The sequence below is a fragment of the Solanum dulcamara genome, chromosome 8, assembly GCF_947179165.1.
Source record: "Solanum dulcamara chromosome 8, daSolDulc1.2, whole genome shotgun sequence".
Taxonomy (NCBI): domain Eukaryota; kingdom Viridiplantae; phylum Streptophyta; class Magnoliopsida; order Solanales; family Solanaceae; genus Solanum; species Solanum dulcamara.
The window spans coordinates 72,241,731-72,265,659 of NC_077244.1; the positions used below are offsets into that span (position 1 = coordinate 72,241,731).

Genomic DNA, 23,929 nt, shown 5'->3' on the forward strand with positions numbered 1-23,929 from the left:
GTCAAGATGGTGGTGGAGAAATATCATGGCTTTTGCACGATCTTGACTAGATGCCGTATTTTCATCTTTGATGGTGTCTGCCAGACCCATTGATTCTAAATGAATTTTGGCATCAAGTGCCCATGATGAGTAGCTTTTTTCCAAAAATATCAAGTGCAACAAATTCAAGTTTTGAAATATTAGACATTTTAAGAAAAATAAAATTCTTACCCTTTTTGTTACCTTCTAAAAATATAGCTCAAAGCAATGGAGGCTCGTGCTGATAACGTGTTATAAAACACACTAACTTAACAATTAATTAGACAGAAAGATAGTGTATGAAAGAAAGAACGGAAGAGAAAAAAGAGGAATTGTCGTGTATGTATATTCTATGCTTTCTCTGTGTTCTGTTTTTTTTTTTTTTTTTACATTCCAAGAATGGCCATATATATATATAGAAATAGGAGGAGAAGACAAGTGAAAGAAAGTTGTCAACTTGCTAATTAGTGGATCTAGAAATGACATTCATTATGCTAATTAGTGGATCTAGAATGGACATTCACTACTCCTTAACAATTATATTTTTCTAGAAATATTGCAACTCCATTTAAGAGCATTTGCTATACACACTCTCTAATTAACTTTAAATTTCTCATTTTATTTTTAACCGAATAACATATAGTCACCTAAATATCTGTGATTTATTTTAAATCATAAATTTCAAAATATTTTTCATAAAGTTGGTATCCACTATCCAAGTCAAAACACGTCACATGAAAACTATTGAAAAGGTATGGTGTGGGAGTATTTGTAATCTTACGTAGTTACGTACTGCATAATTCAATTCAAAAATGACAAAGTTAAGTAATATTGATCTTTTCCAGGTAAAAAAAGTCACCAATAATTCCTACGATTTTTCAAGGTAGGGCCCTATGAACTATGTAAAATCTAATATTTATGGGGCTAATTTTCAAGTTTGGTTTGGTGGGGGAGGGGGGAGGGGAAGGATATTAGTAACGATTTTTGAACAAACTAGCTACACTTTGTATTACCTAGCTACTTGTACAATATTGGGTATGGTTGGAACGGAGGAAATATTAATTTCTAATTTTTTCCATATTATTTGGCTTAAACGTTTTGACAAAATATTTTTTAAAATAAATTTATTTTTCTCCAATTTAAATAAAATGAGTTATCTGTTAAAAGAAGCTAGGAAAAATATTTTTCTAAATTCTCTTTCAGCCTCACCCCTATCCACACCTAATCCACCCAAATTCTCTTGACCCCTAGCCCCTCAACCTACCACCTTGTAACGCAACCCACCCCACCCTTGATTGACTCGAAACTCAACTCGATATTGGCGAATCTGAGACCAGCCCCAACTTAGGATCCAACCCGAGATTCAACCCTAGCATGACCCTAACAAGGGATCTGACGCTTGATTCGAGACTCTCCTCGACCTAGTACCCTATCCAGATCTGAAACAGTTACTCGACCTGAGACCTTAATTACCTTGAATCGACAAAGGACCAAACCCCTGATATCGACCTAGTTACAAGTTGGTGTCAAGTTCGGGTCTCACTGTTGGAGTTTCATCTCGTGGTTGGGTCGAGTCGAGTGTTAGAGTCTCGTCTCGTGCTTGGGTCAATTCAAGTATTAGGTAGGAGTTATGTCTTGGAGTCAGGGTTAAGTCTCGAGGTTGCGTCTCAGGGTCAGGTGTTGGGGTTGGGTCTCGAGGTCGAGGGTCAAGGTTGGGTCTTGAGGTAAGGGTCAAGTCTCGAGGTTGGGCCTTGTTTGAGTTTGGGTCTCAGGGTTGGGTCCCACGCGCGAGGTCTAGTCTTAGGGTTCGGTATTGGGGTTGGTGTTAGGTCGGGGTCGGACAAGGGTGACTAGGTTATAGTGTATTTATCTGTATTATACCTAAATGCTTTTTGAATAATAGCTTCTTGTTACTAATCGAACACCCGAAAATAAGTAAGAAAACCACTTATTTTTTAGATATTGAATCCCCTTTGGCTTACATTATATTATTTATACATTATTAAAGCTATTTTATAATATGTATATATATATATATAGTAGATGTTGATTTTTTTTTGATTTTTTCATATATTATTTTGAACTCTGTTAATGAAAATCTAGATTCGCTATCTTTTAAGGACAAATTGGGTTAACTTTTGAATAGAAAAAATCATGATACATAAGTTTTCCGCACTACATAGTATTAGTTTGTTTTCAAGTTCTCATAATGTATCTTGAAAATATTTTTTTTTTTGTTGCTGATGAGAATGACTTTGCATGCAAGCAATACGTACTCTTGGAATATTTCCAACTAAAATTCCTATACGTAGCTTGCTGGTTTCTGTTCCTTTTTCGCCCCACCAAGAAAATGTCCACTTATAAAGACTGTACAGAGCCAATTAGATCACCCAAATCCTTTTCGACGTTTTCTTGGTTTAAGAGTCAAATTTATATGCACGGACCCTAGTCACTTTTTTTAAATTTTTGTGTCGGTCGATCTTCATATATATTATTCATTTTCACTCTCATCCACAAATGTTATTTATATATATATATATATATATATATATATATATATATATATATATATATAACAACCATCTAAAAATCGTCATCGCGATAGATCGTATTCTTTCGCTTTCAAATCTCAATTGGATATTTTGAGTTTGAATTTTGAGAAAAAAATTGATAGAGAGCAGGCACATACGGATTTGCATGACGATAAATTAACTCAATTATTATTTTATATTAACTTGAGGTCATAATACAAATACTGAATCCATATATCTTTAGTACCTACTTTTCCACTTAAATTTAAGTGGGCATTTGAATTAATCGAGTTAATGTATTCTGAATACAACATAATAAACCTACCTACGTAGATAAATGACTAAAAAGTCGTCCAAATGCACTAAATTTCCTTTTATTTCACTTTGCGTAACGTCTTCCTTCAAGGTTGAAAAACTTGGCTCTTTAATTTTTCCTATCGAAAAAAATGGTCCCAGAAGATGGAAACATCATGCAGAAAATAGTTAAAAGTAATTCTTCCTTTTTATTCGAGAATGTGATACTGAATCTTTTTAGAAAAAAAAAATGACTGTCAAACAAAAACAAGAAATGGTCCAATATAATCTCCACATGACCTCATTTGAGGTTACAGGAAAGGTCCCCTATTCATGATGTCCTACAGTACTATTGTTAATGAAATTGATCCTAAGACTATAGTAACACTCATAAAACTCATTCATAATTAATGTATAATTTCTTAGATAGCGGATTTCGAATTTAAAATTTATAGGTTTTGAATTTGAAATTTATGGAGTCCTAAAATTTATCATATGTACATGTTTCGTGATTTTTTTTTTAAAAAAAATCTACAAGATTTGAAACAAAGTTATGAATTGGACAAAATCTTTTGCATATGATTTGAAATGGTGAACTTGAAGTAGAGTAGAGACCAATGATCAATCTTGCAGTCATTTGACCGACTATTGAAAGATAAAGCTTGCATCCAGAAGGTTATGTAATGTTGTAACATCGAATTTATTTGAACTCAATATTTTTAGCGCAAAGTATAAATATATATATTTATAAAAAAAATTGTTAAAATTGCAACATATAATAGGTATAAACTCATAATTTTAAAAATGGAACTTAAATCTTAGATCCATTTCTGCTTGCATTTGTTTTCCTTATTATATAGTGGTCCCATCTCTTTGCCCCAATAATATTGACCTTAGAGCCTATTTGGATAAGCTTTTTTAAAGTTGTTTTTTTTAAGTTGGAAATCTCAGTTTTTCACTTTCAACTTTTTTTAAGTTGGTTTGTTTTAAAATGAGTTTTTAAAAACACTTTTTTCATTTACCCAAATACCATAAAAGAACTTTAAAACTATTTTAACTTAAAAAATACTTAACATAAGTCTATCCAAACGTGCTCTTAATCTTGATGGATAGAGTTAATTACTCAATTCTTATATTGGTGAAATGCAAAAATGTAGTGTATGTGAATAAAGTTCCATATTAATAGCTGATAAAATTGAGAAGCTACATATAATTAAGTTATAAGATTTCTAAATAACGTAATTTCTTTTGGAGAAAATTGTGTAGAGTTGACCCAAAGGGGATAATAGTAGTACATTCGCTTCTTCTTCCTCTTTTTATCCTTGAGAGTTAGAATACTTATAAAGAGCCCCAAAGATATCTTAATATATAATCCAAAAGGGATCACCAAATTTGCGTAAAAACCACTTAATTGCCTCACCTAGCTTCTTCTCTCTAGCTCTTCAACCTTAAATTCCAATTTTGACATCACTCCACACTTCTTCAAAATTATATATTAGCCTGAATACATAATCCTCAAACAATTATATATGGGGCGCCACTCTGTTTTTGTTAAGGAAAAAACAAGGAAAGGATTGTGGTCACCAGAAGAAGATGAAAAATTGTACCATTATATCACTAGATTTGGTGTTGGCAGCTGGAGTTCAGTCCCTAAATTAGCTGGTAATTATATTCTTACCATTTCATTAAAGTAGTCTCCATGTGACCTAGGTCACGGGTTTGAGCCGTGGAAGCAGTCAACCACTAATGCTTGCATTATGGTAGACTGTCTAAGTCACACTCTTCAAGGTGCAGCCCTTCACCGAATTCTGCTAATGCGTGATGTAGTAATGGAATTGGAACGATGACATTTTGATTGTGTGAGAAATTCTTTGTAGGTTTACAAAGATGTGGAAAGAGTTGCAGATTGAGATGGATAAATTACTTAAGGCCTGATCTTAAAAGAGGAATGTTTTCACAGGAAGAAGAGGATATGATCATTGCTTTCCATGAAGTTCTTGGAAACAGGTCAATAATTCTTATTCCTTAGCAGGATTATTATTATTACTCATATATTATCTTCTTTTTATTATTTGTTGTTTTCTTTTCTTTGGTTATAGTATTATCCGTTGTTGTGTTTCTCGTCTGCATTACTGTATTTTTCCATATGTGATTCTTTGTTTGAACCGAGTGTATATCAGAATTCAGAAGTAGCCTCTATATCTTCACAAGATAGGGGTAAGGTTGCGTAAATACCACCCTCCCTAGATCTCACACGTGAGATTACATTGGTATGTAATTGTTTTTATAAGACCAAAAAAGAATTTGAACTAAAGATTTATTTATTTTTTGCTTATTTAATTTCCCTTCCTTTTGGGATGTTTTGACAAGCGTTTGTTTGTTATTTTTTTGTGCCAGATGGGCACAAATTGCAGCAAAATTACCAGGGAGAACAGATAATGAGATAAAGAATTTCTGGAATTCATATTTGAAGAAGAAGCTGATAAAGCAAGGGATTGATCCAAATACCCACAAGCCGCTAAGTGTAAATCATCAAGTAAGAAATGAGACAAATTGTACAGATAAGCCCTCAAATTTGCTGATGCCCAAGCTCCCAAATATGTCAAATTCAGGTGAAATAGAGGAACCATTTCACTTAAATAGTAAAAGAATTTTCAACAGTGAAGCAATTACTAGACAGTTGACAGAAGTTTCAAGAAACCAACTTGTGAGTAAACAAGTCTTTGATCCTCTGTTTCTGTATGAATTCCAAGCAAATGTGAATCCAACTGGACCTTATGATGATCATCACAACCAAATTGAAAGGAATCAAGATTTTGGGTTTTGCTCAATGCCAAGTTTAACAAATTTACAACATGGACACACGACAACAGAAAGTGATTTTTCTCATAGCTCAACTTCAAGAATGAGTACAAGCAACAGTTCAAGTACAATGATCAGCCAGTATAGTTCTGCTGGAATTCAGATTAATCAAATGTTGGAATGGGATGCTGACAACAAAATTGATTCTCTATTTCAGTATCCTTTTGTTGGGATAAAAAATGAACAAGATTTCAGCAATAATAATCCATTGAGTGGGGAAAATCTTGATGTGTTCCACCATATCTAATTTTTTGTAACTTCCATCTTCTCTATTATTATTTTTTGATTTTAATTCTTATATACATGCAAATATACAAAGCTGTATCAAGAAGACTTTGAGTTGAGAATCGTCTCTTCTCCCTTTGTTGTCTTCCTTCTTTGTAAAGTTTTGGCCAAAAGTGCATTTCTTTATTACTGCATTGTCTCAGGAGTTTAGATTAAAAATGGTTTTGTTGTTGCATGCTATCTGTCAAACAGAATATAGTGTCCTTTACTTTCTTACTACTTTTTAACTAAACTGTCATTAGACGAAATCTAAGATCAGATGACACCAAGAACAAGCTACTTGGCTATTGCATTTTTTCCAAGTTCAGTTAATCTGACTTTGATCTCTGTTAGGTTCACATATAATCAAGTTAAAACACCCCAAATTCAACAGCTATTTGAATTTGTAGTGTCCTATATTAACAACACGTATGTAAAAAGTTGGTTGTGCATTGAATACGTAGAATTAGTTTTCCCAAATAAGAATGATCAAGGTCAATGAACAGTGCATGATTTGCTCAAACATGTCATTTACAGTAGCGATATCCATATGGCAGCACCAACTTTCAGGACTCTATTGAAAGAAAAAAGAAATTGAAGATTGCGCGTTGTGTGTGTGTACAGCAGATAATACGAAAGGACTACTTTATGCACCAAAAACCCTTCAAAGCTTGGCCATCAAACCAGTGGCAGTGGGCTTTGATACACCACTTTCTGAAGCATCACTGTCTTTGCTTTCCGAGTCACATCCACGTGGTGGAGGTACATCTACAGCGGGGGAGCAGTTAAAGAATCCGTGTGGCTGCGCCAAACAGAAATAAGCATTACTTAAACTGGAGAGATTAACAACAAATGGAACCTAAATATGAGTACATAACTAAACCAAAGTTACAACACGAGTATTCCGTGTTTTATTGATCGATCAATCAATCATGTTTCAGTCCAAAATTAATTAGGAAGTTAGACCTTATAGCCATCAATTTTCACAATTCTCTTAGATTTAAAACTAAATATGTGAAGCTCACATAAACTGTTATGTTCTCTGTGTTACATTTAGCAAAAATATGCATTTTATTTCTAGAAACATGAATCATCCAAACCAGTAAGCTGGAACTTAATAGTTTTTCACAAGAAATGTGTTTTTTCTTGCTAAGTAGCTTTGAAGACGAATGTTTTACAGAAATTATTTCGGGAAGAGATATAATTTTCTAGTTCACCCAGCCATTCCAAAGTAGATTACAAGATTTCAATAAAACGGAAAGGATGGAGAGTTTAATCACTAAACACACTAGTTTACCTGATTTAGACTTCAGGCGTTGGCTGACAGTATAGTATATGGTACAAAAAGAAAATGTTGAGGTATCTTTTCCAGCAATTACATGCTATAATAACTTTCAATACCGCTCTCGCCCCTCCCAAAACAAACACACACACAACCACATTTCCTTTTTCAACAGATTTAGACTAAATCTTCCAACAGACTATATATAATAGGTTAATGACAAGATACATAACTTGAAAAAGATGTCATGTTCTCCTTTCAATACCGCTCTCGCCCCTCCCAAAACAAACACACACACAACCACATTTCCTTTTTCAACAGAGTTAGAATAAATCTTCCAACAGACTATATATAATAGGTTAATGACAAGATAACTTGAAAAAGATGTCATGTTCTCCTTTCTACTTTCTAGTACCAGCTTTCCCAATTGCTTTGACTTTCAAGATCTTTTGAAGATATTTCATGATCCTTTAAACTCCAGTGCTAATATTTCAATATTCAGCTCTAAGTTTATGTTTGACTAATCATAACCACAGCCAATATAGTGAATGAGTAATTTTGCACTCAAATTGGCAATAAAATACGTAGTCAGCTCTTTGGCAGATTAATCAAAAGGTAACACAATATATAACCAGAAGTTAGATGATGACAAAGATATAACATAAGCACAAAACATCTATGACTCAAGAATACCTGAAGCATAAAGCCGATATGTTCAACTGGCATAACAGGCCAGTCCTCCAATCGAGGAACATGTGTGATTCCAAAAACATACCTGTGATAAACTGTGTGGATCAGAACTTCAAGGAATAGGTAAATTCTCAAACACGTATTTAACAGAGGATTATCCTAGAAACTTGAAGTTCCAGATCTGAGGAGTTACGAAAATTAAGCAGGGATGTTTTGCAAAAGAATTTAAGCATGCACCTCCAATGTATTAACATAATTTGAGGGTTGCCAGAAAACTAACCAGAGAACAATATCACTTTCTTCCAGAGAGCGATCTCCCTTAACCCAAGAAGCTAAACCCTCACCAACACGTGGATTTTGATTAGGGAACTCTCCCCCTGGAAAATCTTCTCCAGGTGCAAATTGTGTAACCCATAGATTGTGCTTCAAAAATGCCGCTCTTCTCAAGAACTTAGCCTCAGGACCAGCCAATGGCAAACAGTTAGGACCAGGTACCAGCTTATACCCTGTTAGTTGACCTGTTCTGTTGGATGTTCTTGTGTTCCTAACCTACAAATCAAATGACACAAGGATTGGTCATATGACCGGGGGACTTTAGCTCTCTCAACAGTCAGTGGTCATGTTTAAGGATCACATTCTACTATGGGTACATATCTCATCACACTCTGCTAGGAAAGCAACATGAAATACAGTGTCTATCAAAAGAAAGGAGGATACAGTCAGGTAAGGCTTCTTACGATCCAATGACGAGCAGATAAAGGATCACAGTCACGCATTGCTTGCAATTCAGACCTAAGCAGTGTTTCTTCAGCATAGAATGCATTATTGTGAATATTTTCCTTCCCAGGTTCTTCAACTTTGACATTTACTTCAACAATCTGGAGAAGTACTCAGATTAAAGAAGTTAAGAACTGGAAACTGGAGGTGTGAAATTACTTAACTTTCAGATGCACAAGCAAACTTGTTCAACAAAATACCTGATTGTGTGCTTCTCCTGGCTTACAATCAACTGCCATATTCATCCGAGCAACAAAGAAGTGCTGATGAACAGGTGCATACAATCCTGGTGTTATTGTGGTGCCATATTTACGAGATTCTCCAGGTTGCAATGCTCCCAAACTGAGAATTCCTGTGAGTTTGACTTCTGCTTCAATTTTCCCATCCTGCAGCCACAAAGCGTACGAATTGTTTCAAAATGGTCAGTAGAGCTAAACATATTTATGATCAGCAAAGACATAGGCAGAATAGATGAGAACAAATCAAGAAAGTTCTCGGGATGGATGTAAACTTCTGCTACTCACTTATCTTTGGCTCACCCTCCAACTCCCCCCCCCCCCCCCCCCGCCATCCCCACCCCCACCCCCAACCCCCCAAAAAAGAATAAAGAAATAGATGCATAAGCAAGTAGCCCAAATAACAGAGCTATTATTTGTATCTAGATCAATTAAGCAAATTGATAACATTTGTCCGCATTTTACCGAAAATTAGTTTCTCTCTCAGAAAACATAATAGAATCACAAAAACGACCAGAGTTGCAAGAAACTCAGATCTTACTTCTACTCGCTTTCTATTCTCTGAAATGGTCTAAATAAAATGAGATAACACTTAAATGTCACCTGATTTCTTTAGAACATGAAAACAAATGAAGTTTTCTAATAATGATTTTCTCATCCTTGCCTGGTAAAAGTGCCAGTAGAATCCATATTCATAATTGGCCACAGTGCAAATAAAAGAAACTGTCAGTCGTCTAGATCGTCTAACTTCAGCAAGGCCAGTTCTCCAATCTTGATGCTTCCAAAGCATCCCGTGATCTTCTTCATGCAAACATACACAATTTTGGATGGTTTCTACTCCTCCGGTAAAATTTGTAAAATTGGCATCAAAGTATTTTATGTATCCTAAACAATCGCATCCCTGCAGTGGTGTTTTAAACTTATATTAGCATTTACAGTTCAAAATCCAAATGCACAATTAAACCATAGAATTGTCACCTACCCTCTTAAGTGAATGAGCATTCTTTCCAAGGCCATCTTCTCCAGCATCAAATGCGTTTTTTCTGTAATGTGGGTCATTTGGATCTCCGTAGGGGACAACCATCTCCACAAAACTCAACCTATGGGCTATGGATCTTCGACCCCTGCTACCATCAAGATATGCCACAGAGTGTATAACCAAACCCTCCCTAGGGGTGAAGCCTACTCGAAAGTTCCACTGTCATACATAAAGTGAAAGAATGGCCACAATAATTATATAGACAAACAATCCTTCATTGCATATCAGACTGGAAAAAGTATTTACCTTTTGCCATTGTACGTAGTTCCCATCAACGCGAAAGCTTGGACCCTCTGGCTGAATAATTTGTAGGGGTTTCACATCACTTCGATCAACCCCTCCTCTTGTCTCACCAGCAGTGTAATTCCTTAGTGGATCAGCTGGAAGTAAAGGTACAAGTTTGCGGTCTTCGTACTCTATCACCTGCATGTTTTGCACATCAACAAGCACATGAATTCCTTCAACTGGTCTTGCATATCCATTTTCCATTGGGCAGTCGCTCTCTGTTCTGCAGAATACCAGTGGTTTGGCAAGCCTGCGGCTAGGAGCATCAGCTTCACTGTGATAACCAACGCACCTGTAGGAAACATATTCAGGTAAAAATGCAATTGGATAAAAAAAAAGTTCTTAAAAGGAGAAGGAATGGGAAAATTCAAGAATATTCCAACTAACCAGGGGTCAACCATCACAAGGTCCATGTCATCAATACCCCTTCTCTTCATTGCTTCAATAAACGGAGGATAATTTTTAACCACATATTCACAGTCAGCATACTCTTGTGCATCCTACAATCAGAACAAAGTTAAGATCATTTGTAAAAACTGAGGATTACTGAAATCTAAAGAGATGGCATATATTACAACTCACTTAAGCCAAAGAACTTAAAATTTGTAAATTTTAACATCTTTTGGGTTAACTTAGAGCAGAACTTTTTATGCAACATTTCTTCTCCTTTTGGTATATTAGTATGCTCTATGTTCTACATTCTCTTTGTTTCATATGACGGAAAAGAAAACACAGTTCATTAAGAAGAGAAAATTAGTGAATTAATATAAGAAAATAAATAAATATATATATATATATATATATTAGAGGATGGGAAAATACAAAAATAGGTAAATGCATTATTAAAGAAAAGAAAAAATATGATTAGTTCCAGTTATATATGGCTTGAATCGATTGCTCAGCTTTCATGTACAGGTACACTTGATCAGCTTCTGGAATCAGAATAGAATGTTCAATTTGGCTCATATATTTTCTCCCAGTTGCCTAAAATCCTGTAGGCCAGTACAAGAAAAGACAAATTCTATTGACTCTTTTGTTTCATCGAGTGTTTAGAATCTCTAGAACACCAGTATTACAAGATCTCTTCATAGAACAACAACAACATACCTGGTGTACTTGATAGAAACTAAAGAAACAAAAACTATCACAAGGAAATTCAATTAAATATTCCATTAGGATGGTGGATGTATACACTATATTAAAATTTTCTTAAATTAATTAGTGGATCTAGCCAACTGAACATTCTAAAAAATACCAAAAGAGGACAAATGATGTCATCGCAAATATGCTTGAAATTCATGCATAATTATTAGAGCTTAGGGTGAAAGCATTTAGTTTAAAACATAATAAGAACTTTGTATTGCTCTTACTCAGTGTTCCCACTTCATTTTTTTGGTAACCTAATTGCATCTACTGTTCATGTAGTTCTAATCTTTTTGAAGTTCTAAGCATGAGTTAAGTGCATACTATAGGTGGTTGAACATCTGGAACAACTTTTGATGAAATCACTTTTCCCCTGTGTTGTCCACCTCGAGCAGCAGCATGTCCTTCAGTTAGCTGCACAATCCATATGCTTGTCTCATTTGTTTTCTTATTGTAAACAATAAGTCTAGCTCGCCTTGGAGGTAGTTTAGAAGGAACAAGAAGTCCTCCTTTGGTTCTGGGAAGTAATGATGATTGAAAAGGTGGGAAGTAATAGGCATCTGCAAGTGCAACAAAAGTTTTATCTGGTTCCAACAGAACCACCTCAACAAACCGCATGCCATCTCTGACCTAAAATGTTTATGCAAAAAGTTAAAGGAACAAAAAGAGTTAGCGGAAATTGATAGCAAAAGATATCCTGTTGTTCAACTAATACTTGTTCCATTGTCCTAGAAAACAAATGGATGAAAAAAGAAGGTGATTAATTAAGAACCTCAGGTGTGTCACCGGCAGCTCTAACGGTTGCCACTGCCACAGAGATCTCAGCAGCAGATAAAGGGTCCAAAGGATGACCAGTATGAGCTCTATGCATGATTTGGATCCCTGCATAAACATAGAATCATCAAGCATTCAACATCTTACCAACTACTCCAAAAACAAGCTCCCTCCATTAACATTTTCTTTTTATCTGTTCATGTTCTTTTCAAAAGCTACTTCATCTATAACATGAGTTATGCAGCAAAAAAAAAAAACAGTTCCATATCCACAGAAAAAGAGGAAGAATGTGGTAGATTGACAATCAATATTCAAATAGTTTAACTACTATAATAAACCGTCTATAGTGGAACAAAATACACTCGAATAGAGTAAAACGGACATACAAAACTGGTCTCACCTAAGTTGAAATTTAGGCGTAGTTGATTGATTGATTTTCAATTTGAAAGGATAACACTCTACGTTAATAATTGCAGGATTAATATATATATACATATATAAATCACTGGAAAAGTTCAAAAGTAAACCCAATTACCTATATTGTTGACTAACCAAAGGTTTAGATCAGCAATTCTACTGTAGCCTGTTTAAATAAAACTTCCTTCTCCAATACCAAAATTAAAACCCCTGGGCATAGCGATTATAAATAATTGAATATAAATGCAGCGCAACCAACTCAGTGAGGTGCTTATAGAGAAAATCATATACAACAAGCAAAAATGAAACTAATGCATCTGAGTCGCCATTTATATCCGTAAACCTTACGAAATTCATACATGCAAATTGTCAAATCACAAACTGAAACAATACTAACGCATATACTCCGAATTCCGATAGCCAGAATTCAAATTAGCCACAACCACGCTCGCATTGGGGATTAATTACCTTTGCTAGACGCAAGCGCCGGCGTTTGTTCTTGCTTATCGTCGACGGATGGAACGACGACTGATGCGGTGGCGGAGGCAGCCGTACTCTCACGACGGACGTCGGAAGCGGAATGGCAGAAAGAAGCGGTAGTAGTAGGAGGAGGAGTCACCTTGTGCGAGGTTGCGGCCATTGCGACTAGTACTTATACTGTAATGATCACAGTGTACTGACATACAGCAATTAATTAATCACGCGTGGCCTCTTCGCTCGATCAGCAATACTTTGTGTGCGTTTTCTTGCCACTCTCCCTCTGCTCAAGAGTTTGTTGACTGTTGTTTATTACGTATGTGCTGCGATGCTGAGAGCTTACACTTGTGACGGTTTTATTCGGATTCCCTAAATTTACTAGGACTCCTAATTATCCGCGATTACGGTTATTTAATAATTCCTTCATCCCATTAAATGGCATATTTGACTTGGCTATTAAAAAAATTATAATTTATTAGCGATAAAAGAAAAATTTTAAGTTAAATTATTTTTAATTATAGTAATATGATTTTTTTAGGATTTTAACATAAAATGAGCTGGAGGAAGTAATTTTTATATAACCATCTCACTTAAAATAGTGTGATACACTCACTTTGTGGATTTTTTTTTTCTAACCATGTGGTATTTTAAAAATATCTTTTTATTTTTGGATTTTTGTTTTCGGATGAAATTAGTAAAAAGCTTTGTGAGAACTTTACTTTTTCGTCAAAACAATTATATTTTGCTAAAAATAATTAAAAAATTAAACTAAATTTTTTTATATAATTTTTGTCCAAAAGAAAAAATTACACTTGAAATAGATAATCATTAAATTTAAATAAAACATAATAATATATATACATCTGATACTTTATTGTTCTGTTAAAATTATTTATTTCATTAAAAATAAAGAAGTTTTAATAAAATATTGTTTTAAAAAAATTGGCTCGAAATAGAAAATAACAGTTGAAATAAATAGTCATTGCAAAACTCCATTGTTATGGTGAAAATTTTCTTTTATGTGATTAAAAATAACGGAATTCTAAGTTTATTTAATTGATTATGATCTAAAAAACACAGTTGAAATAAATAATCATTGCATCTAAAGGAGAAATGTAAAAATGATACTTCATTATTTTTTTAAAAAAAATGATTTGAGAAAAATATACACAATTAAATAAATAGTTAGGAACTGATTTTTTTTATTTTTTTTTTCATTCCCGCATGTCTAAATTAAAAAGAGTGTAGCCACTATTTTTGTCACACCAACGTCTATAAGGTAAAGATTATCAAATAGTCAAAGTTCATAGAATCATAGGAGTAACTAAAACCATTGATAAAGGAATTTAAATAAAACACGTAACATTTAAAATGGTCTTTAAATATTCCTCTAATTAAATAAAACACGTAAAATTTAAAATGGCCTTTAAATATTCTTCTTATTATATATATATATATATTCCTAGTAACTTTTTTTTTCTCAATTCTTCTCCTCACATGTGCTTCAACCATTACACGTGTTCTTCAATTTCCTAACAATTTATCACGCTTTTTCTTTTTTCAATATAATTCTTCTCTCCTAGTGTGTTTCTTCGACCATTTCTCATGTTTCTTATATACGAAAAAAAAAAAAGCGAATGCGCTCATTATGGAGAATAAAGAAAGAAAATTATAATAACAAAAATAACTTTTGGCGATAATAAATATGTATATTAATAAAAAGAAATTAAATTATTTATCGATATTAATTAATTGTCATTAGATTTAGTGTCGTTATAGATTTTAGCTGCATTTACAAAGATTGCTAAAAATATATTTGCCACTAGTAATTGTCTTTAAAAAAAATATATGTACTGACAACTAAGCTATTGTCGTTAATTAACTACTGTTAAAAATCAATTTTGAGGCAATGAGCACATATAAATATGAAGAGGAGGGAGAGAAAAAAAGATTATTAAGAATGATATTAGGAAAAGTGTAATCAAATATAATTAAAAAATAAAATTTAATTTTTAAATTTTCAAATAAAGTAAAAATATATACGGTCCAACGCCTATTATATGTCTCAGATGTCAAAGTCATACTTGTACAAGGAATTTTTTCTACAATTGCCTCACATGCATATCATGTCATATTTCTTTGTTTGACAATTGAAACGTGTTGTACATCCCACATTGATTTCCTAATTTTTCAAGTACAGCTTTATTTTTTTTCAAAAAAATAATATTCAATTTTTATAGTCAAACGCCTATTATATGTCTCTCATACGAAGATATTAATGTGAGAAATTTTTGTACAATGTGCCTCACATGCATGCATGTCATTATTTTTTTGTTTGATAAGTGGAATGAGTTGATCCCATTTTATCATAAGGTAGAAAATGATGGAGTCAAATGTTAAGAGGAGAAAGAAAAAGAGAAACACGACACAGTCAAATGTGAGACACATTGTTGTTAGACGATTTCTATTTGAATTATCATTTTGGGAAGATTTTTTTGACCAAGTTAGGATATACCATCAAATTGGTTATTTATCTTGTTTTAGAGTTAACTAAAACATGTTTAATTATTATAGGTTGTAGTCTAAATTTTTAATATTGCCCTGTTCTTTTTACTTCCTCATCCGTTTATATTTACTTATTTAATATATTAAAAATAACTGTTCAACTTTATTTATATAATTTAGAAAATCAAAAAATAATTTATTATTTTGTATCAATTTAACTAACATAGTTTCCGAAACTATATTGTTACACAATATTACATTGTATATTATACTACATATATACTTGTTAAATGATGTGAGATACAGCCAACAGATTTGGTTTTTCTAAAAAGAAGGTGATACACGACGGTGGACAAGTAAGGAAAGAATTGCTGGATATAATTGCCAGCTGTTTTTGTTTGCTTATTTTTAGTCTGGAATCCTATAACATTTGTATTTATCTTGAAGAAGTCGGATTATCTTGGGGAAAAAGACAAAAGATTTTACTGAAATTTGAGCCTTTTTTGTGATTATCAAAAAGGAAAACCTACGTATAAACATTCCTACTATATTTACCAATTCTCCCAATAATTTAAAATAATTGCATATTATCTCACCAATTAATAACTCATGCCAGATTTCAAATCAGATATACATATATGCATGTATTTTTATTATCAGACAACCTAAAATAGGGAGAGAGACGAGTGAGATAGGAGGAAGGCAAACGACATCCCAAGATACATGCGAGTCACACTAGATACATGTATCTGCGATACCAGATACAGGGAGAGAGGCGAGTGGCGAGCGAGAGAGTCAAATACGTGCGAATCTACTTGAAAACAATATATCTTAAATAAATTACACTTAATTTTGACCTCATGTATCTGAGATACATACATCTAAATGTGATAGATACATGTATTTCAAATCCAAAATCTGCTAAAATTAATAATATTACAAACTAGCGTGAAAGCTCCTAAACTCGTAGGTGAGCAGCAAGATCAACTCATAGGAATAATCAGAAACTGAGAATTGTATTGATATCATATTACTGTGTATTACAAAACATCTAATCTACATTACATATATAGTGTATCTCACTGATTTAAGTCAACCAACAGACTAGTTAGCTTAATATAACCATAGCTAAATATAATTAACTCTGTAACTAATTCTATAACTTTCTGATTTCACTATTCACAGTAACAAGCTCTCAACTCCTATTGTTCATAACAACATTATAATTGTTGATGTTGCAATTTTAATTTCAAAGAAAGTTGTCGTTTAGAAATTACAACTTACGAGAAAATTTCATATATATGAATTTCAAATGATTCCTTTTTTGGGGTTAATTCCACATATATTAAACAAATTATAAGGTACGAAACGAACAGTTTCTTGAAATTCATCAAATTTGTGGTGGATATAGCATGGTTGCTAGCAATATCCATGCCTTCCTTGATCTCATCTTGAATATAAATAAAGTTTAATAATTGTATTAATCATAAAAAAATTCTACTTTCATTTTCAAATATCAATCACTTTAATAGGTTAAATATGATTAGAAATATTTTATGCTTAATTAGAATTTTACGAAGTTATCAATTATTTAAAACAATAATGCTTCACATCCACATTATTTGGCTCATATTTTATAGTAGAGTGGTTGATTTTCGGCCTATCCACTCATGTTTTAACGTGAACCCATTTTTGTTTACTTCCCCATATTACTATAAATAATTAATAATTATAATATTCTATTTTTTTCTTGTCCTCACATGTTTAATCATGTTCGTTTTAATTTATTTAATCACTTCATAGTTAAGTACTTTATATCATTTTCAAGGTGTAATTAATTAATACTACCAACATTCGTAGATAGATCACCAATAAAGAAATAATCACCTGGTGCCAAATAGTCCACGACTCACCAAGATTCCTCTCTCTTTGCAAATTGAGATTATTTAACAATATTCTTGTCATTTTCATGTTTAATACTACTAGTTTGCAATTATTAATCTCTTCAATAAAATATGTTGAGAATCATAAGATTTCAAATTCAATTTTCAGCAAATAAAAGAATACAAGATGATTTTTTATATTTATTTAATTATTAGTGAACAAAGTTATCTGAAACTTGTCCAAATAAATCAATTTTATTTTGCATGTAATCATGATTTAAATTTCTAAATTTTATGGTGACACAGCAATAACACAAATATTGGTTTGAGAGTGCTTAAGGCGTCGCTTAGTTACTGATTAGGAAAATGTATATAAACTCGCTTATATTTAATCTGACCCGTTTATTTGTTAGCATTATTAGTGTGCTTACCTTTTTTTCGAACCCCTTAATCGAAGTTCTGTCTCCCCCATTAAATATATGGTGATTGCAATACATAATTAACATGATTAGTGAAAAACATACTCCAATTATCAGCTATATATGACTCATGGAAACCTTTGTCATCTACCAATTGGCCTTCCTTTTTAAGTGTATGAAGACGATGGAGGATTACGTGCTTTAAGCTGTCTGATTAATTAAAACTTCCTAAATATGTCGCATTAATCTTTTTGTTTAATTTTTTCCATGCAGTATATTCTTGTATTATTCTGATTACGTTACAACCCCTTAAGAATTTTAAATGTAATTTATTCAACAAGCACCATATCTTATTGATCCCCTCCCCTTGATTAATGAGATTCGTGTGACATCAACGTGACCATGGTGGACTCTTTCTCATCTTTTATTTTTGGATTCTCAAATTTGAGCGGCTGATCAAATATCAAAAATTGCAATGGTAATTTTCATATCGTTTTTAAATAACAATACATAAATATTCTTCTCGTTTAAAGAATCACTAGATATGAAAAAAGACTAAGAAAACTCTAAATCCATGAATCAGTTTTACTTTAACTTTTAATGATTAAAAAACTAAACAAATTGAAATCTATCATACATAGTAAATATAAGGCCGTTTATTTCTCATAGGATATTTTCATAAAAATACTCATATGCTGGCTTCCACCAAGACTCGTATTGATTTAAGCATCAGCCAAAAAAGGGAAATATTTGGAAAATCAAAAAATAATTATCTTTTAGTTTCTAATTTGTCTTTATTATCAATATAATAATTATTTTTTAATGCATTTCTTAAAATATTAAATTTATTTTATTCAAAAAATAATATAACGAAATTGTTATTTTATTAATTAATTCTTGAAGAATATATTAGATCAATACTGGACAAATAAAATTTGAACGGAGGGAATATATAAGTGGTGGATCTTTTATAAGTGCGTGCTCATTCATTTCAATCTTACTGATGGGTGATCGCCCAATATTCATATCATGATCTGGACAATTATAACCTCACCTACTCTCCCACTATAGTTTGGCTTACTATATAGTTTTCTCCATCCTAATTTATATAACATAATTTAAATTAAGTCAGTGTCCACTTATGATATTTTATTGAGTATGTTGTTATTATTGTAATTTAAATTAAGTAAGTTTTTTTTTGTTTGTTTTGATCACGTATTTGAACATAAAATCTTTAAGCCTTTTTATCAATAATTTACATACTTAAAAATTATATAAAAAAAACTATTATGAATCATAAGAATTAACAATTTAAAATAATTAAATTAAAGGACATGCGAATAATTAAGGTCAAGGATTTTTTTATTCATCTTTTGATATTCGAATTAAGTCACATAAACAAAAGGCAAAAGAAATAGTTTAATTTGTTAAGTAATGGATGTCAAATTGTCAGTGAGGCCCACTTAAAATGGGCTAGTTGGCCACTTATTGTTCCATTCATTTTATGGCTATATAATAGCCTTCTTAATGTAAGAATTGAGATATACTTATATACGAAAAATTTCTTTCTCTTAATATGTTTCTCCTTCCTTCTCAATTACTCTTACTCTCTTTTCTTTATTAATTGTCAAGTTAGTATATTCATAACATGTTATCAGCACGAAGCTCTGCTATTTATTCAAGGTAACAAAAGTGGTAAGACTTTTATTTAATTTCATTTTTATAAAATGACAAATATTTTAAAACTTGAATTTACTACTCTTGATATCTCTGGAAAAAGCTACTAATCATTGGCACTTGATGCCAAAATTCATTTAGAATCAATGGGTCTGACAGACACCATTAAAGATGACAATATGACAACCAATCAAGATCATGCTAAAGCCATGATATTTCTCCGTCACCATCTTGACGAGGGCTAAAATTACAATATCTCTCATTAAAAGACCCCGTTAAATTGCGGAAAAATTTAAAAGAAAGATATGACCACCTAAAGTTGGTCATGCTTCCACAAGCTCGTAATGATTGGCTAAATCTGAGATTAATGGATTTCAAAAATATAACTGAATATAATTCTGCTCTATTTAGAATTATAGCTCAGTTAAATTTATGCGAAGAAGAGATCACTGAACAAGATAAACTTGAAAAGACATACTCCACATTTTCACCCGCGAATATGCTCTTGCAGCAGCAATATCACGAAAAAAAATTTAAAAAATATTCTAAATTACTTTCTCACCTTCTGATTGCTGAACGCCATAATGAACTATCAATGAAAAATTATGATAGTTAACCCGTTGGTTCTTTGCCACTCCCTGAAGTGAATCAGACAAATTATAATCAATGAGAAAGAGGCCATGGCCCCAGTCGTGGTCGTGGTCAAAGAAGGAATTTTAATCATGATACTCGGCTGGCACCGAGAAATGACCAGCAATATAAAAGATAGGGTAAAAAGCCAGAAGCTTTACCGAAGAATAATTCAGAAAGTATATAGCATAGATGTAGAGGTGTGGGCACTGATCGCGGACTTGCTAGTCGTCAAAACGTCTGGTTCAGCTATATCAGGCATCATTAAAGAGGGCAGAAAATAATCCAGAGATAAATTTTATCTCTGAAGATAATATTGAGCCCATGTATTTGAATGTAGCTGATTTTTTTAATTTTCCAGAGAAAAATATGAATATTGATAGGACTAATAATATGTAAATATTTTTCTTCTTATCTGTATTAAATATGATGTTTGTATTTTCCTAGTCAATGTAAATAAATAAAATTTGTGTAATGTACCCTGTGTTAATACTTATTTTATTTCTTATTGAAGAAAATATGGAAATGGCTCAAATTTTATTTGGATCAATGACCAATCACGAGGATATTTGTGTAATTGATAGTGGAACAACCCATGCTATATTTAAAGAAGAGAAATATGTTTCTAACTTGCTAAGAAGAAAAGCAAATGTTACTACAATTTCTGGTAATTCAAAAATGATAGAAGACTCCAAAAGATCTACTATAATTTTGCCTAATGGGACAAAAATTATTATAGAAGATGCACTATTTTCTTCTAAATCCCCAAGAAACTTGTTAAGTTTTAAAGATATCCGCAGAAATGGATATCATGTTGAGACACTAAATGAAATGAATATTGAATATCTTGGTATAACCAAGAGTGTATCAGGCCAGAAATATATTTTGGAAAAATTACCAACTTTGTCATCTGACCTATATTATGCAAAAATTAGTGCAATTAAAGCACATATGATTGTAAACCAGAAATTTACTGATCCAAATACATTTGTGATGTGGCATGACCGAATAGGTCATCCTACATCAATAATGATAAGACGAATTCTTGAAAATTCAACTGGACATCCGTTAAAGAACCAGAAGGTTCTTATAAATGATGAATTTTCATGTGTTGCTTGTTATCAAGGCAAATTAATTATCAGACCATCGACCCCGAAGGTTGGCATCGAATCTTCTATATTTTTAGAGCGTATACATAGAGATATATGTGGACCTATTCATCCACCTAGTGGATTGTTTAGATATTTTATGGTCATAATAGATGCATCATCTAGATGGTCTCATATGTGCTTATTATCATCTCGCAACCTGGCATTTGCAAAGTTGTTAGCACAAATAATAAGATTAAGGGCGCAATTCCCAGATTATCCAATTAAGGTCATTCGCCTTGATAATGCTGGAGAATTTACATCCCAAGATTTTAATGATTATTGCTTATCTATTGGGATAAACATTGAACATCTTGTTGCTCATGTTCATACTCAAAATGGCCTTGCAGATTCATTTATAAAGCGCCTACAATTGATAGCAAGACCTCTACTCATGAAAAAAAAATTGTTAATTATTGGTTGGGTCATGCTATCTTACATGCAGCAGCACTTGTACGTCTCAGACCGACACATTATAATAAATATTTTCCATCACAATTAGTTTTTGGTCATGAGCCAAATATAGCCCATCTAAGAATTTTTGGTTGTGCGGTATATGTGCCTATAGCACCACCACAACATATAAAGACGGACCTTCAACGAAGGTTGGGCATATATGTTGGGTTTGACTCACCCTCCATAATTCGATACCTTGAACCGTTGACTGGAGACTTATTCACTGCTCGATTTGCAAATTATCGGTAAATAACTTTCCCGCTATTAGGGGGAGAGAAAAAGGAACCCAAAAAAGAAAAAGAAATTACGTGGAAAGTTTAATCACTATCACATTTTGATCCACGTACTCACACATGTGAGCAGGAGGTCCAAAAGATCATCCTCTTGCAAAAAATAGCAAATCAAATGTCAAATACATTTACTGATTTGAAACGGATAACTAAGTCACATATCCCTGCAGTGAATCTGCCTAACAGAATTGATGTCCCAAAAGGACCATCTACTAGTATCATATCTTCTGAATCCCAAACACGCCTGAAGCGTGGTAGACCATTGGGATCAAAAGATAAAAATCCTAGAAAGATAAGCGTGAGAAACTATAAAAATGATACTACACAAGAACCTCCTGAAGAAGATCAAGATTTGAGTACTCTTGATATTCCTGAAGAAATCACTGAACCCGAGACTCAAGTGAATGAAGAACTTTCAATAAGTTCTATCGGTGATGAGATAAATATAGATCGATCTAAAATTACGGTGGATAATATTTTTGCATATAATATTGCAATTAACCTTATGCAAGATAGTGAAAGTCTTGAGCCTAAATCCGTCGAAGAATGTCGACGTAGATGTGATTGGCCAGAATGACAAAAGGCAATTCAATCAGAATTAGACTCACTTGCTAAAAGTGAGGTTTTTGCACCAGTAGTCTAAACCCCTGAAGGTGTAAAATCAGTTGGTTCCAAATGGGTTTTTGTGCAAAAACGAAATGAGAAAAATGAAATTGTAAGATACAAGGCACGCCTTGTTTCACAAGGATTCTCTCAAAGACCCAGAGTCAACTATGAAGAAACATATTCACCTGTTATGGATGGAATAACTTTTTGATATCTCATTAGTTTAGCTGAACATAAAAATTTTGAAATACATCTAATGGATGTAGTTACAGCTTACCTTTATGGTTCACTTGATAATGAAATTTACATAAAAATTTCAGAAGGATTAAAACTACCTGCAGCATGTAAAAAATCTCGAGAAATGTACTCAATAAAACTGCAAATATCATTATATGGTCTGAAACAATCAGGGCGTATGTGGTATAATCGCCTAAGTGAGTACTTAATAAATGAAAGTTATATAAATGATGTTATTTGTCTATGTGTTTTTATTAAGAAAATAGAATCAGAATTTGTTATACTCGCTGTTTATGTTGCTGACATAAATCTCATTGGAACTCCTCAAAGAGGTCCAAAAGGCAACTGAATATCTAAAGAAAGAATTTGAAATGAAAGACCTTGGAAAGACAAAAACTTTGTCTAGGTCTACAAATTGAACATTTAGCAGACGGGGTTTTTGTCCATCAATCTGCCTACATTGAGAAAATTTTAAAAAGATTTTACATGGAAAAAGCACATCCATTAGGTACTCCAATGGTTATTCGATCACTTGAAGTGGAAAAGGATTCATTTCGACCTACAGAAGAGGATGAAGAAATTATTGATCCTGAAGTACCATATCTCAGTGCTAATGGTGCACTTATGTATCTTGCTAACGCAACTAGTCTTGATATAATTTTTTCTGTTAATTTGCTAGCACGATATAGTTCATCCCCAATGCGAAGGCATTGAAATGGTATCAAACATATTTTGCGATACCTGAAGGGTACTATTGATATGAGTTTGTTTTATACTAACAAAGGTTGCGCAGACCTTATTGGTTATGCAGATGCAGGTTATTTATCAAACCCACATAAAGCTCGATTTCAGACAGGTTATCTATTTACATACGGAGGAACTGCTATATCATGGCGATCTACAAAGCAGTCTATTGTTGTTACTTCTTCAAATCATACTGAAATAATAGCAATTCATGAAGCAAGTAGAGAATGTGTGTGGTTGAGATT

The 23,929-nt window shown here is 32.8% G+C and overlaps 2 protein-coding genes across 3 annotated transcripts; one reads left to right on the plus strand and one right to left on the minus strand.

The window, feature by feature from the left end:
- Positions 1–4,162: 4,162 nt before the first annotated feature.
- Positions 4,163–6,140, plus strand: LOC129899468 (transcription factor MYB86-like). 2 transcript variants are annotated; one of them, XM_055974448.1, is made up of 3 exons: positions 4,163–4,505; positions 4,721–4,850; positions 5,241–6,140. In XM_055974448.1, exons 1-3 carry the CDS (start codon positions 4,373–4,375, stop codon positions 5,950–5,952), a joined length of 975 nt encoding a protein of 324 aa, XP_055830423.1. In that variant the 5' UTR covers positions 4,163–4,372; the 3' UTR covers positions 5,953–6,140. The 2 variants fall into 2 exon arrangements, with proteins under 2 accessions (XP_055830423.1, XP_055830424.1); XM_055974449.1 differs by lacking the exon at positions 4,163–4,505 and adding an exon at positions 4,519–4,631.
- A 286-nt stretch (positions 6,141–6,426) lies between these two features.
- On the minus strand, positions 6,427–13,448 carry LOC129901437 (diamine oxidase [copper-containing] 1, peroxisomal-like). Its single transcript, XM_055976608.1, has 12 exons — positions 13,081–13,448; positions 12,194–12,303; positions 11,746–12,051; positions 10,666–10,778; positions 10,240–10,570; positions 9,937–10,152; positions 9,619–9,855; positions 8,919–9,104; positions 8,679–8,819; positions 8,222–8,490; positions 7,945–8,026; positions 6,427–6,771 (listed from the first exon to the last, which is right to left on the minus strand). Exons 1-12 carry the CDS (start codon positions 13,250–13,252, stop codon positions 6,634–6,636), a joined length of 2,301 nt encoding a protein of 766 aa, XP_055832583.1. The 5' UTR covers positions 13,253–13,448; the 3' UTR covers positions 6,427–6,633.
- Positions 13,449–23,929: the final 10,481 nt, after the last annotated feature.

Coding starts and splice junctions, on each gene's coding strand:
- LOC129899468 (XM_055974448.1), top strand. CDS start 4,373: ATGGGGCGCCACTCTGTTTTTGTTAAGGAAAAAACAAGGAAAGGATTG. Junction 4,506..4,720: donor TTCAGTCCCTAAATTAGCTG/GTAATTATATTC, acceptor AATTCTTTGTAG/GTTTACAAAGATGTGGAAAG. Junction 4,851..5,240: donor CATGAAGTTCTTGGAAACAG/GTCAATAATTCT, acceptor TTTTTGTGCCAG/ATGGGCACAAATTGCAGCAA.
- LOC129901437 (XM_055976608.1), bottom strand. CDS start 13,252: ATGGCCGCAACCTCGCACAAGGTGACTCCTCCTCCTACTACTACCGCT. Junction 8,027..8,221: donor GAAAGTGATATTGTTCTCTG/GTTAGTTTTCTG, acceptor AGTTTATCACAG/GTATGTTTTTGGAATCACAC. Junction 6,772..7,944: donor ATATCGGCTTTATGCTTCAG/GTATTCTTGAGT, acceptor TGTTTGGCGCAG/CCACACGGATTCTTTAACTG.